The sequence below is a fragment of the Rattus rattus genome, chromosome 3, assembly GCF_011064425.1.
Source record: "Rattus rattus isolate New Zealand chromosome 3, Rrattus_CSIRO_v1, whole genome shotgun sequence".
NCBI classification, from domain to species: domain Eukaryota; kingdom Metazoa; phylum Chordata; class Mammalia; order Rodentia; family Muridae; genus Rattus; species Rattus rattus.
Window position 1 is genome coordinate 59635088 of NC_046156.1, and position 16489 is coordinate 59651576.

The 16489-nt window shown below is 46.0% G+C and overlaps 1 protein-coding gene across 5 annotated transcripts; it reads right to left on the minus strand.

The window, feature by feature from the left end:
• Window positions 1-550: 550 nt before the first annotated feature.
• On the minus strand, window positions 551-15985 carry Prkab2 (protein kinase AMP-activated non-catalytic subunit beta 2). Of its 5 annotated transcripts, none has more exons than XM_032897652.1 (8): window positions 15853-15985; window positions 15457-15634; window positions 11913-12079; window positions 10571-10664; window positions 10250-10370; window positions 7613-7746; window positions 6898-6966; window positions 551-4591 (listed from the first exon to the last, which is right to left on the minus strand). In XM_032897652.1, exons 2-8 carry the CDS (start codon window positions 15607-15609, stop codon window positions 4514-4516), a joined length of 816 nt encoding a protein of 271 aa, XP_032753543.1. In that variant the 5' UTR covers window positions 15610-15634; window positions 15853-15985; the 3' UTR covers window positions 551-4513. The 5 variants fall into 5 exon arrangements, with proteins under 5 accessions (XP_032753543.1, XP_032753544.1, XP_032753547.1 ...); XM_032897653.1 differs by lacking the exon at window positions 15853-15985 and adding an exon at window positions 15763-15843; XM_032897656.1 differs by lacking the exon at window positions 15853-15985 and having other exon boundaries at window positions 15457-15717.
• Between the last annotated feature and the right edge of the window lie 504 nt (window positions 15986-16489).

Here is a 16489-nt window from a genome sequence, read left to right on the forward strand (position 1 = left end):
TGCCATGCTCCCACCTGTAAGCCAGCCCCAATTAAATGTTGTCCTTTATAAGAGTTGCCTTGGTCATGGTGTCTGTTCACAGCAGTAAAACCCTAATTAAGACAAACCACGTCAGAGATCTGCTGTTAGAATACAGTATAAAATCTAGTAGACAAGTAGAGAGGGGTCAGGATAGTGGTTCCCAGCCCTGTGTCTATTAGCGTTACCTGAGAATTTTAAAAGTTCCTATGTGTGGGGTCTACACCTAAGATTTCCACTTACCTCAGTTGGAGGCGGCGGATAGCCATTAATAGGCCTAGGCTCTTCATCGGGGACATAATGAGCAGCCAGGGGTGATAATCATCAGCCTAAGATCTCTGCTAATCCAGCACAGGACAAGAGCTAAACATACAGTTTGGAGAAAATGCTGGAAACGAATACATAAGAGGTGCAGTCCTGTAGTTAATGTTAGCATGGCCTGGGACAGAGATGGTTTCTACTTTGTCCTGTTGATTGACAGTCTTCAGGCTCTGACCAGGCTTCTGACAACTAAATCAGTAAGTAACTCACATTTTATTGCTGCATGATGCTTTTATTAAAGTTTTATGGAAAAACAAACCCACATTTTTGTGTGTTACATTATACAGTTTTCAGGCAGAGTCTGGTGGTGAGTCACGCGTGGAGAGAAGCTTTAAAGTCTTGACTTGTGTCCGGTTGTGAATCAGTGAAGCAGCTCTGCACGCCGCCATCAAAGGTCACAAACAGCACCATGTAAGAGACTCACACTTACTTAACTGCCTTCAAATTAAGTCACCCCTGCCAAATGACAAACTCAAAGTGCTACAGTGTAAACAACCAATACCCACCAAATCCAAATTCGCCTCATATAGGCCACCCAGCACAGAATTTAGGACAAACTGATGCTGATGTCTGGCTGTCCTAAAACGCTGGAGAAGGTGCTCTACAGAGAGGAATCCAAGATGGCCAACCCCTGCCATAACACTTACTCTAGGTGTCGCTTGACTATGTAGTCCGACACCTACAAATCCCTAATATTTAGTATTTCACATCAAACTTACTGCAAATGTTCTGTGCCACACTTAATTCAAGTCAAGTCCACCTAATGTTGGAAGTACAAACATGTTTATTTTGAATGTAGCTTGCTACTTCAAAGCAATGGTGAGAAGAAATCGAGCGGAGACAGATCCACTTTAAAATCCCAGAGGCAGTGGATCCTACAAGAGACTTGTGATTTTTTTTTTTCCCTTTCCTATAATTGAAAAAAATAATTGGCTTTTTTACTCCAAACACTTGTGTTCACTGCAGAAATCAGTCCTTCAATCTCCAGTTGTGACTGTCACTTAAGGTCAGACAGATTCCTGACCCAGAGTCCTGAAAGACCCTTCCTTCTTCCAGGTCTCATATTCATGAGTAACTGGAGTCTGCAGCAGACAGAAGACAGCAAGAACGTGGCTTTGAGGATTAGTTATGACACATGAACAAAGTATTTATCTGCTCTTAAGCCCCAAGTCACAAGAATACGAGGACAAAGTATCTCTGAGGACAGAGTGAATATCACATACACACATGTGCACGTGCACATACACACCCACACATACAGGGACTATTGCATATTGTTTTGAGGTCAAACATTTAAAAGCCCTGTTTCCCACTTTCACGTCACATCACTCTAGCAGCATGCATGTAACAGTGACACTTTTCAAAAGGTTTACGTAAGGTCCACCAGGTCTGCAAGAAACCAGAACCTACAGGGGTGGGTGGGACACGGCTCCTCTTAGAAACGGGGAATCTTCCTTTCTACTTCAGACCCAAGAGGCCAGGGCTCTTGAAGCTAGCTGTGCCCTCAGGGGTGTGGCCTACATTGGCTAATTCCTACTCAGGTCTAGGTTGACAGGGCATTAATAACCATGGCGCGACAGCTCTTCACTGTCTAGGTCACGTCCACCTTGAGACCCTGGTGAACCTGTCATACTGATAAGGGAAGTCAAACAGAATGCAGAGGAAAAATAGAGAATAGGGCAACAGGACAAAGACAACAGTTTCTGGGCTGCTAAGTTTTTTGTACAATAAATAAAATCCAAGGATCCAGGTCCTGTCTGCTTGAACTCTTGAAGAGGAAATTTCCAGCGCCGAGCTACCTGACCCTCCAGTTTCTTGCTATCACCCTTTGGCCCATTCACTGCTTTCCTTTCCTCAGAGCCATTGCTCTACACTACAGGCTGGTTTACTCTACCAAGCGACCCTGCAAAATTCCCATAGGCAGGAAAAGAAAAATGTTTTGCCTTCATTTATTTCTGAATTCTGAACCCAACTTTTTACTGTAGAAAACAAACTGTCCCTTAAAGTAACTAAGACAAAAGCAGTAACCCCCTCTGCCCCTTCACAAGTGTTTCCTGGTGACAGGGGCAGAGCTCCCCAGGGTCAGGGTCGGGGCCAGGGCAGGGACAGCACTGTTGAGCCCTTCTGTCTCCTTCATTTCCAGAGAAGGATCTGAAGGTTACCAGCACCGATCCCTCTATCAGCCTGGGAGACAGCGTTCCCCTCCCTTCTACTGCTGCGACTGTGGAGTGAAACTGAATACACAAACACACAGACCACCCCAGCTCCCACTGTTAACAGGAAGTACAGATAGACAATCCCCCTGTGAAACAATCAAGACTTTGAACCCTCCTAGGTGGCCTATTTCTAAATCAGCACTGAGAAAAAACAGAAAATAAATAAATAAATAAAACCTCCCAGTATGACTGAAGAGTCTTAAGTTGATTAAAAACCAAAATGAGACTTTGGTTTTCAAAATGGCACACTATTCAGAAAGCTGACTGGACCACGAGGGTTCTCCACAGAAATGAGGTGGCTCTCGATGGCTGAGGCAGCACTTACTCCCAGGACTCATTTACTTCTCTACTATTCCCTGCGAAACATCCCCGTCTTCCTATCCACGCTTGTGCTCACAGAGGTCTCACAGCTTTCCCCTCCCTTCTACTGCTACTGTGGCATTGCTGTTTCACCAACGTGTGGGAAAGTCAGGAGGTAGCTGAACTGACCGGAAGGTCTCTTTCAAACGTGACTGGCTCGTCTCAGGAGACACGAAGTCTCTCGACCACAAACAGTGCTTGATGTTTGACTTGCATTTATCTGTCAAATGGAAGTGTCGAGATACTTGGAAACATATTCTCTTTGACTCCTGAGTAGGTTGGAATACTTCTCATTCAGTGGTTATCAGTGACCCCACTCCCTCATCAGACACATTTAAAAGGAAGAGGCAAAAGAAAAAAAAACTTGGTTAATATTTGGTGTAAAGAGCAGTACCCTACCCTACCCCATGGTTAACTAGCCAGGGCAGTGTCCCTTGCCTTACACGTCTTTAAAGGTAGGGAAGTCCAGCGTGAGCATCCAGTGAGCCTGCACGGACTTGTGTCTAGAGCTGTGCTTGGACAGCGAGGTGCACACGGCTGGCCACATTAACCCAAGGCTGGAGAGCTGCCTAGACTAGAGAAGAAAATCTTAAGAACCATCTGTCAAGGCCCAAGGTTCTTTAATAGCCCATTAAAATGGATGGATATGCTTTTTTTTTTTAATTAAAGAAAAATGTAGGCACATAAAAAAACTTTCAGGGATGAAAGATATGGAAGGTTTCCCTAAGTGCAAGGCTGCCTACAAGCTGAGTGCTCTGATAAAGAAAACCGGAGACAGGCCCGCACAGCCAATACACAGGCCCGCACAGCCAATACACAGGACCAACCGAGACACCACGGTGTGCATTTCTTTTCTCTAGATGTTAAAGTAAACTGCAGCACACTGGGTTAGGCCTTCACTGAGCTAAAAAGGAGACCCTGGCACCTCAGGCTCTAAGGTGAGGCTCATCCCACAAACTCTTCAAAAGGGTTCCTCGCCCAGTGAGTTTTGCATTCTGGGTCATGTATGAGATTTGAGGGAAGTCATTCCACAGGGTACATAAAATGAGGAGGGTTCTTGTGGAGCAACTAGTGCCATATAAACCACGGTGGACTGTGTCACACAGTGTGGGATACAGAATCAACCCATGCAAGGAAAGCCGCCCGCACGAGGCGGCTCTAAGTAGGGCAGTGGCCTGGCACACTCTGACCCTTGGACACCAGTGGTCCAGGACCTCTGCCCAACAAGGATCCTAAGAGTTTGCTATTCTCTCACTTTAGAAAAAGAAGCTTCTGGTACACCCATTCCTGCAGCCAAGGCTTCCCAGTCAGGCCCTGGCAACTACCCACAGACAGAGAGAGTGGACAGCTGGGCCAGGAGGCTTCTGGTAACCTTCCTCTCATATGCATATATATGGTTTTGTGTTTCTTAAAATAAACTCCATGAACTCATAAAGCTCTCGTCTGCAATCAAAGGCAAAGCAGAGCTCCTACCAGAGGCTCTGACACACACATCAGCCTCAAAACAAACAGCCTGCCAGCCTCAGAGGAGGCCAGCTCAGTTCAAAGGCAAGGGAGATGCTTCTCCAGAATCCTTGGAGGAAGGAGTGATATCTCCTTCAGATGGGCTTATACAGCAGCGTGGTGACGTACTTCTTCTTGTAGCGATGGGTTGCACTGAGGACCATCACACTGTCCTGCAGAGGAGAGGAGCACACACAGCTAAGTCATTCATTTGAATGGGTGGCTGCAGAGGGGAGGAGCACACACAGCTCAGTCACTCATTTGAATGGGTGGCTGCTGGCTTTTCCTGGCTCTCAGTCTTTCAGTCACTTATGATTGTGGTGAAATACTCCATCAGTTCTGGAGCACATCACACGTGTGCACAACTGTGTGCAGCATGCTTTCCCCACTTTATCCAGTCCAGGGAATGGTCTGCTCACATTTAAGATGGGTCTTCGTATGCCAATTAATGTATTCAATAGAATTTCCCCGTAAGTATGCTCAGACTCCTGTCTCTGGTTGTCCTAAGTTTTTTTTTTTTTTTTTTTTTTTTTTTTCAAGTTGATAACACTACCAACACATTTACTTTTAAAGAGACAACTTGAAATAAAAGAGGCTGGTTTTGGGGTTGGGGATTTTGCTCAGTGGTAGAGCGCTTGCCCAGCAAGCGCAAGGCCCTGGGTTTGGTCCCCAGCGCCGAAAAAAGAAAAAAAAAAAAAAAAAAAAAAAAAAAGAGGCTGGCTTTGCTGTCAAATCTAACTCAGTTCCAGTCTTAGTTCCTGCTGTGGTGTTGGTTGGTATTCCTAAATAATTTATTCAATGGTCTCTACATCCCCCATCCCCACCTTTAACTCTTCCGTACAAAGGCTAGCAGCTCCCAGTAGCTATTCTCTGACACATACAGGAAGGTTATGAAGAAACACTAACTTACTACTTTATTCTGCTTCCCATTCAAAACTATACTAATGGTCTCAAGCCTAGCAACAGAAACAAATGTGCCAGCAACCATTCCCAGGACGAAATGTCAACTGTAGTGAAGGGAAACAGTCCTTCTCGACACTCATTTGTGAGCCCCAAAGCAGGTCCAATGGCCACTTAGTGCCCAGGATGAACTGCAGACATCCTCTCTGACCTGGACAGAGTTGTGGATTTCCTATCCTCCCTTAAAGGAAATCTCAGACGTCCAATCTGCAGGTCAATTCCAAATGGCTGAACAACTGAAGAACACAAAGTCAAGCTGACCCAACAGGACTGTCACTTGTACTACAAGCCACACAAAGGAGCAAAGGCGCCAACTGCCAGGATGTTCTCCAGAGCACCGGTCTCAGGAGACAAAACTCAGTTACATCTCCAAGAACCCCAGAAGTCCAACGCAGAGACCAGTGCGGCTTGCTGTCTTCCTTCATCCTGGACTCTCTGATGAACGTGTCTCACACACACAAGCACTCTGGCTAGACTGTGCTGACAGCTCATGGCTGACACATAGCCTACCAAGGGGGAAGTAAGGCAGACGCATCCCTGCTCAGGAGAGCTGTAGACTGGGGAGCAGGTGAGAGAAAGGTGAGCAGACCTGTGTGGTGACAGACAGGAAAGCTCACACGCAAGGCTGAGAGGACAGAACCTCAGGCCTGTCTTATATTCACTGGCAATCTGACCTCACTGAGTCTTAAGTCTCTATCTATAAGACAGGGGTCAAAAATAATAATACTTACCTCTCAAGGTTACCGTAAAGATGAAGTTCAGCAAGTTAATATTTCATATACGACCACACTCTATTAAAGTCAGCTCTATTAGAAGTAAGGCTGAATCTCTTTGCTCTAGCTGCACATTTAAGAAATGCGAGCAGCTTATAGGGAAACTACAGGGAGTACCCTGCATGTGCTTACGCCCAATCTCTGGGGATGAGACCACTCAATCTGAAGGCTCACCACTTCTCCAAGGAGTTCTCACGAGGATCAGCGTAGACAGTCACAGAACTACACATTTATGTCAACAGCCAAGTCACAAAGACACGAAAGCAATGGAGAAACCAAGGGGTGGGAAATAGGACCCTCCAGTCAGGACTCCCTTCCTACTCCATAAGAGACGGAAACACCTGGGCAGACACAACTAGGACGCGGCAGGCGGCTTGACGCCCCATTTTAAAAGGTAAAGTTTACGTCTCATTCAAGCATTTGTTGAAGGAAGCAGATGTTAAAGTTTGTTCTGCAGATGGGATCCAGCCACTATGAACTCAAGCTTAAGTAAAGAGATGAGACAAAGGGTCCAGCCACCCCAGGGAACTTAGAAGCAGAAAGGCCCCATGACTGACAGCTCAGCCCGAACACAGACCAGAGACTAAGGTTTAAACAGCCTTCGAGTCAGGAAGAGACAGCTCCCTATACTCTCTCAGTGCCGGGCGCAGCTTTAAAAGCAGCAGCGAGCGAGTTACCACTGATGAGCTTGAGGGACCCTTACCCTTCCACCTGGGAGGCTGTGGAAGACCAGGGCTACCACTTACCTTAATGGACAGCGCATAGAGATGGTTCAGCATAACATGATTGGGCTCAGGAAGTAAGGCTGGGTCACACTAGGAGAAAAGACAACCCCCCACCAAATGTGACTAAATGAAGAAAAACAACAATGTACGCTTCCTCAGAACTCTCTAGACTGTTGAGAACTCTAAGTAGGAACACTTTGTCTCCTACAAGTCATGCATTCCCAGATCAGAAAATCAAAAAATCCCTAGTCTAGGGCAGAAATGCTAAGCCCCAACATCTGCTAATTTTCTTTAAGAGAATTAAAACGAAAACTTTGCTTAGAAATATAGATGGTTTGGGTTAAAGGGAAAAAAAATAATCTTCCTAGGAACTATTAATTATCAACTAAGTGAAACCGTGGTTAAAAATATTTAATATAAAGTTGTGAATTTCTGTATATCCCCAATGAGAGTACCCCTTATTTTGGGTTGTAATATAAGTCACAATACAGATCAATTCTAGCAGTTTGGTTCTGATTTAACCAGAAACAGAAACATCCATAAATTCTGCTTCTGGTACCTAAAGAAGTTACAGTTCAATCTAGGAAAAAGAAGCCCCCATGCACAGATGCACACATAGCCTTATTACCATAATTATGACACATCTTTGTCATAATTCTAGCCCAATGTTACTAATTCTGGCCTTGATGGTCCTAGAGATCCCCAGATGCTCTAGCAACCTGCTCAGGATACTCACTGAAATATTAGTGTCCTTGTTAAGAATAACTTGGAGGAGGTGAGGGGGCAGGATGGGTGGGGATTTGAATCTCTCCTCAGATCGAAACACATACATTTCTTGACCATAAGGCCCTGGGGGTGAGCTGGACAGGTCTGAAAAATATTTATGCAAACGTGAAGGAAAGTTGAAGGTTAGTGAGAATGCATGGGGAAGCTTGCATGGCGGCCACTAATCTTAAATGCAGTACAAGTCCTGGAGCGCAAGAACCTGTGGCCTACTGGTGCTGGTGCTGTCAGGCTGGAAAGGAAATCAACCTCCACATGGACCAGGAAGCTTTCCAACAAGGGAACATGATGTAAGGAAGAGCTGAGCGGCCAGGACCTAGGCTCCAGGAAACCAACCCATTTGTCAGCCATCTGACCTTGGACAGATCCCTTTGATATGGTCAGTGTGCTCATTCACAGATAAATATCTTCCTAACCTTCAATGCTTTAGAGGAAATAAAAGTGACAGTGGTTAAAATGGTGTTGTGGACTCAGTGTGAAAAGATTAGATTCCGTATTTTTCCCTACCAAAGCCACAGACAACAATGTTACACACTATAAGTCTACAGTGATTGCAGTGGACAGAACAAATGCAGATGTAATCAAGAAAGTACAGATGTCCAACCATAATGTGACACACTTCATACTCACTGGGATGGCTGCCACTGAAATGGCAAGTATTGGCAAAAATGTAGAGAAACTCGAAGCTTCAAACTACAGTATTCCCACTGTGGGCAGATATGCACAATAGTATAGACACTTTGGAAAGCAGTATGGTTGTCTTCAAACTGTTAAACTCTGTAACCGTCATTCATTACAGTACATTACTGGGTGTAACGCCTAAGATAAAATGTAAGCCCACACAAAAGCCTGAGCATGAGTGTTCATAATCAATATTTATGATGGCTCCGAAGAGCAAGCAAAACCCAATGTCTGTCAACAATGAATGGAGAACCACAAAGGGACTGTCATACCGTGCACTTCTGCTCAGTCATAAACAGAGGCAAAGTACCAACACAAGGACGAGCCCCGGAGCCTGCTAGAGTGAAAGAAGCCACACAGTGTCTGGTTACATTAGAGGAGGTGCCCGAAACAGGCACATCAGGCAGCAGACGCTTGGTGACAGGCGCAGGGCCAGGAGGAAGGGATGGAGGCAGTCCATATTTTGAGGTGACAACAGTTCAAAAACTCGATAGACTGAAAAAAGCATGGATAAATTGTACAATATAAAAAGATGTGTTTCGTGGTATCTGCATTATACTTTAAAAATGAAAAGGTTAAATCTATAAAATTAAATGAACTATGTTTTCACTGTTTTAACATTTTTACATGATAGCTCCAGAGAAAACATTCTAGTAATGGTTCACTTTAATAACTCAGATTTGCCTCAACATATAAGGTAGAACAATGCTGTGTTATTAAACAAAACCTCAAAAATAGACAGAACAGAGAACTTTTCCAGGAATTTTCAGTTGTTCTGGTCACTTTATCCACAAAGCACCATTGGGAGCTAACACAGGGCAATATTCTCTCATCCTTTCTACTGAAAAGGACAAGATGAATGGTGAAAAGTCACACACACGGCCACACTCACTACCTGCACGCTCCTAACTAATGTCTCTGCCTCACACCAGTGGCTTAGGAAACCGAGTGACCTAAAGTGTATGTCCTCTAGCTACACCTTCATGACTCATTGCCATACCCACTGGTTACTTGCAGATCATAAGGTAATCACAGATCTAGTGGCCTCGGAAACCTTTTAAGACCACTGCCTCTCCAGCCAGTGAGGATGCTCAGGTTGCCTTTCTGAGGTTATAACTAATTCTAAGTAGGTAGTTACTGTGCTGTGGACTATTTGTCCCCTGTCCTAGAGATTCTGCTATGGGGTCTGCCTCAGTTACTATGACTGAGGCTCACTGAGGGTCCAAGCCCGTGAGTTTACTGCTGGGAGCTGGAGTACAATGGCATGACTAGTAGCAGAGGCAGGCTTTGCAAACAAGGGCCTTGTTTCATTTTCTTTGCTCAGTGGATAAAGTGTGCAGCTCTCCAGGCAGGCACACCTCCCACCATACAATAACAAGACAATGTGCCTCTGCTGTTAGAGTGAACAAGCACTGACACAAAACAAAAACATCCAGGACTGTCCCTGCAGATTCAATTCTACATAGAGCAACTACTGGTTTGGTTTTTTCCCTCACACTCCCTCAATGACAATTATAGTTGTAGGCTCTCATAAAATCATAATTGCCAGTTGAGCTCCCAAACTAGCTGATTCAGGTTAATAAGACAAACTAGACGTATCTAGCCTCTACAGGTAATATCACCAGATGCTCACGGAAAGTGTGAAATCTTACTGGAAATAGCATTTGAAACCGCAGACTACTGGTGGATTACATAAAGGTAAAATGGAGAACAGTGTGTCAGAGTAAGAAAGGCAGACATTATACACATGGGATTTGTGTGCAAGCATGTGTGCACACATGTGTGTGTGTGAGATTATAAGATTCCCGAGAAAAACATGAAAATGCAAAATAAAACAAGAAACCAGTTTGGGGAAGGAATATGCATTGTAAGAAAGACATAGCAAGAGAAAGCAATAGGACAAAATTACCTCGACATGATGTCTCGGAGCTTTCCATAGAATCTAACTTTAAAGCATCGAATACTTCAAAATCAGATTTCTTGACATGGATTAAATTATTAATTGTGCCAAGCTGACTGGTAACCACAGGCTGAAACAGTGAAGAAACATAAACAAACAAACAAATAAATAAATGAAATAAAATTGGATTCCCTTTTAAATCTACATCGTCACCCAAGTGCCCCTCTACTTTTATGACAAGTCCCTAGTAGGAAGCCTGTTGCCCACTGACCTGGAGGGTAGTGAGTCACAAGGCAGCCACTGAGGCTCCGTTGCAAATGCAGGCCTTACCTCTGATGGATCATGAACCCACTGTCCATCCACAAAGAACTTGTACTGGTGCTCTCCCTCCGGAAGATCGAGGATGGCAACAAAGTCATTATGACTAGAGAAGGAAACAGAAGGTCAAGCAGGCCAAGCTCCTTCAGAAGACAGGGTGTGAAAAAGTAAGAGGAAACGATGGGGCCACCACACTGGCCTCCTAAGGCTTCCTAAGCTACAGCCCTCGTGCTCACCCCACCCCACGGTACAAATCCATTCTCTGCCTCTGTATCAGTCAACACATGTGCTTGTCAACCTCTCCCACTAACTCTGTTCTCCATCACTTGTGTGTGTGTGTGTGTGTGTGTGTGTGTGTGTGTGTGTGTGTGTGTTGGGGGCGGGGAGGGGAGTGATTGCCAAAACGTTTAGATTTCTTAGAGCTAGGGAGTTGTGCTCAGCCACTAAGAGAGCTTGTTGTAAGCTTCAGGGCCTGAGTGTGAATCCATGGAAAAAGCTGGGCATGGGTACACACACACACACACACCTCTGTAACTCCAGCACTGGGGGAGGGGGAGGGGCGGGGGCGGGGCAGAGACAAGCAGACCCCAATCAACTGCTGACCAGTAAAGCTAGTTGAAATGGAGATATTGTGGTTCAGTGAGATTGTCTCAAGGCAACAAGGCTGAAAGCCACAGAGGAAGATTCTTGGGGCTTACTGTGGCCTTCACATGCACATATATGGGTACACATGTCTGCATGTACATGCATGCACATGTACACACATACACACAAACACACGTTACACACAAAGCAGTATTCACAAATATGATTAACACAAAAGATAGGTTTGGGTTGGGAATATTTCAGGTGAGCCTTTTCTGGAAAATGACCCCATTATGTAGAGGGTCACTCTGACAACCACTTACATCATTCACTACTGTGTTGTCAGCGATAACTGGCATTATACCTAGAATGTCACAATGTATTTTACTTTAATACAGAAATCAAAGCAACAGGATTAGTGATTTCCAGGCTTCCTCCAGACAGGAAACGGCTTGAGAAGCACGGTCCTGAATGGCGCACACACAGTGCTGTTAGAAACTCCTGAGGCCCACTCTCTTCTTAAAAGGCAATCGGGCTGGAGAGATGGCTCAGCGGTTAAGAGCGCTGACTGCTCTTCCAGAGGTCCTGAGTTCAATTCCCAGCAACCATATGGTGGCTCACAGCCATAATGGGACCCGATGTCCTCTTCTGGTGTGTCTGAAGACAGCTACAGTGTACTCACATAAATTAAATAAATTATAAAAAAAAAAAATGGCAATCAGGTGCTGATTCCTGCATGCTGCAGACTCAACAGAATGCCTGTCCTCACCTCTTAATCAGAGGGATCTTGGTGCTCCAATTGTTGAAAGACCCAGAGATGAAGACCTCCTTGCCCCCTTCAGACCAGCGGATAACGGTTGGCCGGGCCTGCTGGGTGGGCTTCACAGAATCATCCAAATCCTGCTGCCAGGGTACAAACTCTTTGTCCCCAGGGAGCTGTAAGAAGGAGTAGGTCATCCCTAGAATAAATTATGACCCAAGGGTTTTTAAGATGTCCCAAAGGTTTATAAGGGGCATTAAATTAGGCTTCAACTAAAGTGAGACAGCCCAAATTCAGCAACTAAACCAGAGAATGAACGAACTATAGAAAAGAACTATGGCTCACATCAGTCTCCTCAGAGAGCCTTTGGATCACCCAAAACCCTTCCTTCAGACTACCAGTTCAGCTTGTATGCAGGCAATTAGGATATGCTCCCGAACACCTCATAAGGAACTAGAAGAAAGTATGGTTCTTTAAGAGAAAATTAAGCCAGCTACATGTTTTTCAGAGGCAAACAGTTCTCTGGCAGTTACAATTAAAGTTAGAGATACCAAAATTCCTAAGTAACTAACAATGCTGTTTAGCTACTTGGTTATACAATAGGGCATTAAAATTTAAAGGGCTGGAGACGTAGTTCAGTGCAGAGCACTTTCCTACCGAGTCTGAGGCCCTGAGTTTCATCTCCAGCACCATCATCCATCAATCGACATGCATTCAGAAACCACATCACTGACCCGGTAGAGCTGAAATGGTTATGAAACCTTACTTGCTTACTTAGGCCAGGTTCATAAAATCACCTCAGGCCAATACATGACATCCTGGAGCTCTAGGAGCACAAGATCAAAAGCAGCTTCCTTGAGCAAAAGCAGTTCCATTACTTAATGGGATTTATAGGGTTCCGAGGCCATCCTTCAGGACAGGCGTGGGCCAACCGCAGCCGTGAGCCAGACTGCTTTTACAAAGCTTCCGTTTGGAAGCAGCCATGCACATGTGTACCTGTCATCTACAGCTCACTGCCACCATGCAGACCTGGGAGATTATGACCCTAAATTATGTGTATTATTTGGCCTTTTACAGAAAAGGTTTGCTCACCCCTCCTATGGAATGGCTTCACTGGCTGGTAAATAAGACTGCATGGTACCAGGTCAAGCATGGGTTAGAGTAAGGAAAGTCTAGCTCGTTTATTTGGGCTTTCCCCTGATTTTTCCAAAATACAAAAAGTTTAAAACTACAGTACAACTACAAACCAAAGCAAATGGAAAAGGAAAAGGAAGGGACTTTTACATTGTTCAGGGGACTGGATTGAGACAAAACTTTGGCCTCTGTAATCTCAAAGCAATGCACTGGGGCTGACAGTTGCATTGGGAATGTTTCCACAAGCCTCAAAACAACCCTCAAGTCTGAGTCCCGCAAAGGATTTTGGGAATATAGTTTTTTAAAAAGTCTTCAGGTAACAGCACTCTTATCACATTACAATAAACAAGGAGAAGCATTTCTTATTTTTCTCTAGGAGGTCAAGTTCTCACTGTGGTCCAGACTGGCAGTGATCCTCCTCCCACTCTGAAACAGCTGAGATCACAGCTGTGAGGCACCATCGTGTCAACTTTAAACAATCACCTTTTGAGGTACGTCCTAAAATGTTAGAAATACTTCTTGTTGACCTGTTTGAAATCTGTTTCAGAGTGGTTGGTAGGGGAGTGGCTTGGATCACAGAGGCATAGTCATTTAAAGACCTTTTAGCACTGTTTAAAACGGGTGACATACACGTAGTTCATTGTTCATTTTATAAGTGTGTCAGATTTCCCATAAGGTTTTTAAAGCATTCTTGGGGGATCCGGTCATACAAATAGGACTGAGGAGCACTGAGTAAGTCTATTGAAACAAAGATGCCCCCAACCCTACTGTTCTTATCAATTACTTTTATGACTCAAGGATTTTCAGTTTAAGATTTGAAAACTCCAAACTATTAATATGCCTGGCTTTGGAGCAAAGCCCTTCCACTTATGACATGACATTTCTGTGGTAGGAGTGACTGCAGCTGACTAGCAGAAAAACTGTTTACTGGAGTTAATCCCTCAGCGAAACCATCAGAGCAGCAGCAAACCAGCAATTCAAATTACGGCCTGCAAATGTTTAAGGAAATTTAGTGTGGAGAGGGAGGGTACATGGGCTATGAAGTTTTCTGTCTGGGTAAGACATGGGTAATTGTTTGAACTACTTTTCTCATCTCACTAACAGCAAGATGTGAGGGAAAGAATGATCCAGAACAGGCCTAAACGCACACAGAGCAGCCTGGCTCTTATTCAGGACACCAATTACTGCAGTCACAGTTTGACTGTACCCAAATCCTGAGTCATCAATGTAGGAACGAGCAAAAATACACGGCCTGTCTGTCACCCTGGACAAGCTTCGGAGAAGAAAATCTAGGCTGTGTGCAGGGCCCAGATAATGAAGAATCCTAGAGGAGAGGAAACAGGGAAGAGGGAACCCCAAGAAATGGCGTTCTAAATCAGGATCGAAGAAAATATGGTATATAATCCAACTTTCATGTGCCATCAAAGCGGTAAATAAAACTCTGTTTACTATCTTAAGTCTCAGTTCACTGGGGTGAGAAATGTCAAACACACCCCACCACCCCACCCAAAAACCACCGAAGGCTTTTCTTTTTCACTTCAGAGAGCCGATCAGGAGAAATTAAATGTATTTAACGCTGACATTTCTAAAAGTAATTAGGAAATTAGAGTAGTAATCACACTGCTGTCAGCTCCGTCTGGCTCTTCTTTTGGGTGACCAAAAGTGGCCTCTGGCTGAAAGTCTGTGGAATTGAGAGCAAAAGTCTTCAGGGCATTAGAGGGTGGTTTTGAGCCTCGGGCAACATTTTGAAGTACTTCTGAGGAGTGAAGGGAAGTAAGTTGCTCTCCAGGGAAGTGCAGCAAGGTGTGCAAAACGCTCAGCAACGTTTTAAAACGGCACTTTTTTTCCTTTTTTAAAAAACTGAGCCATTAACCAAATGATGTCCTGTACTGATTCCCAAGACTAGGGGAAAGTATTCAAATAATCAAGTGATGGCTGCTCAGAGCCACGCAACGGTGAACGAGGATGGAGGAGGGGGTGCAGCGCACTTAAAAGAGAGCAAGAACGAGATCTACACAGAGACATTTTCAGGGAGAAGAAACCATCTGGCTATCGTGAGGCCAATTGAGAAACTGAGCTCGTATCAAGAGCTCAGACAATGCACCCTTCGAAGTTTCCACCCGCGCTCACTACCTATTCTTCCTGCAAGCTCTAGAACAGGGCAACCTGCACGTACAACCAAGGATGGGGCGGGCAGGGGATGGGTCTTTGGTACCCGTCCTAAAAGGCTGGCCCACAGATTACTCAAAGCAGCAGGAAAACAACTCCGCGCCTCTATCCTAATTTGAGGTAGTACCTACCAGGAATTAGCACCCAACATTTCTGTCCGCGCACTAGCCTTCTAATTTAAAAGCCCATAACCCTTGAGAATGAGGAAGAACCAAGAAGGGCGGAGCAGCCCGCAGCCCCGCTATCTCACCTTGGAGTCGGGCAGGCTGAAGACGCTGGGGTCGTCGGTGCTTCCCACCATGATCTTGTGCTCCTTGCCGGGGCCATGGCCGCCACCCTCAGCTCGAGCAGCCTTGGCACCGTGGCGCTCCCCGGACACCCGCTCACTGGTGGTGTTTCCCATGGCTGCAGCTCGAGTCGGGGGCAACCTGCCGCGGGGAATGACACCAGGCGGGGAACACCCCCGCGGCCGCGTCAGGGGCGCTCCGGCCCCGCCCCTGCGCCCGGGAAGGGAATCCCCGCCGCAGGAGACCGCGCCCGGGGTCCCCTCCCTAACCCGCTTCACGGACGCCTAAGCTCGGAGAACCGGCTCCAGGAGCCCTCGCTGCCCCACAGCCCGGGTCCCGCACACCCCCACGCTGCTCACCTCTGGCGATGCGCTCCGGGCTCGCGTGGCTACACGCACGCCGGCTGTTCGGCGTACAAGGAGACCAATAAAGTTATTGAAATTGAAGCCGCGCCCCAAGCCAGCAAACCGGGTTTCCTCCTAAAATGGCTACAAGGCCCGCGACGCGGTACCGCCTCTGCCTCTGGCCCCGCCCACCAGGCCTCTTGTTCCACCCCCTGCGCTCCAGCCCCGCCCCCTCCTCAGCCTCGGTCGCCTGCCTCTCTAGCCACCAGCACTTAGGCCACCTCTGTGGTGGGTGCGTGCGCAGCTCCGGCTTGGGGCGGAGCCGAGGGTGGGGTCGGGGTTGGTGCTGGGAACGACCCGCCTAGGGTGTGATAGCTGGGCGCGCCTTGACTTCCTAAGCACTTGTCTATCCCTGGCACACGCGCTTATTAGAAAAGCCGAAACCGAGGCCTCTCCGTGCCCTAGGTACAGAATTAGATCCTGTACTTTATCAAACAGCTTGACAGTGGTGCATAGCGGATCCACATTCGAGTGGTTTTCATGCTCCGCGTAGACCTCTACAAAACAACCTCTTTTTAGTTGTCCCAGGAGGTATGAAATAAAGAATGGGACAGGGAATTGACGAGACACGTGATGGCAGGTACTGGCATAA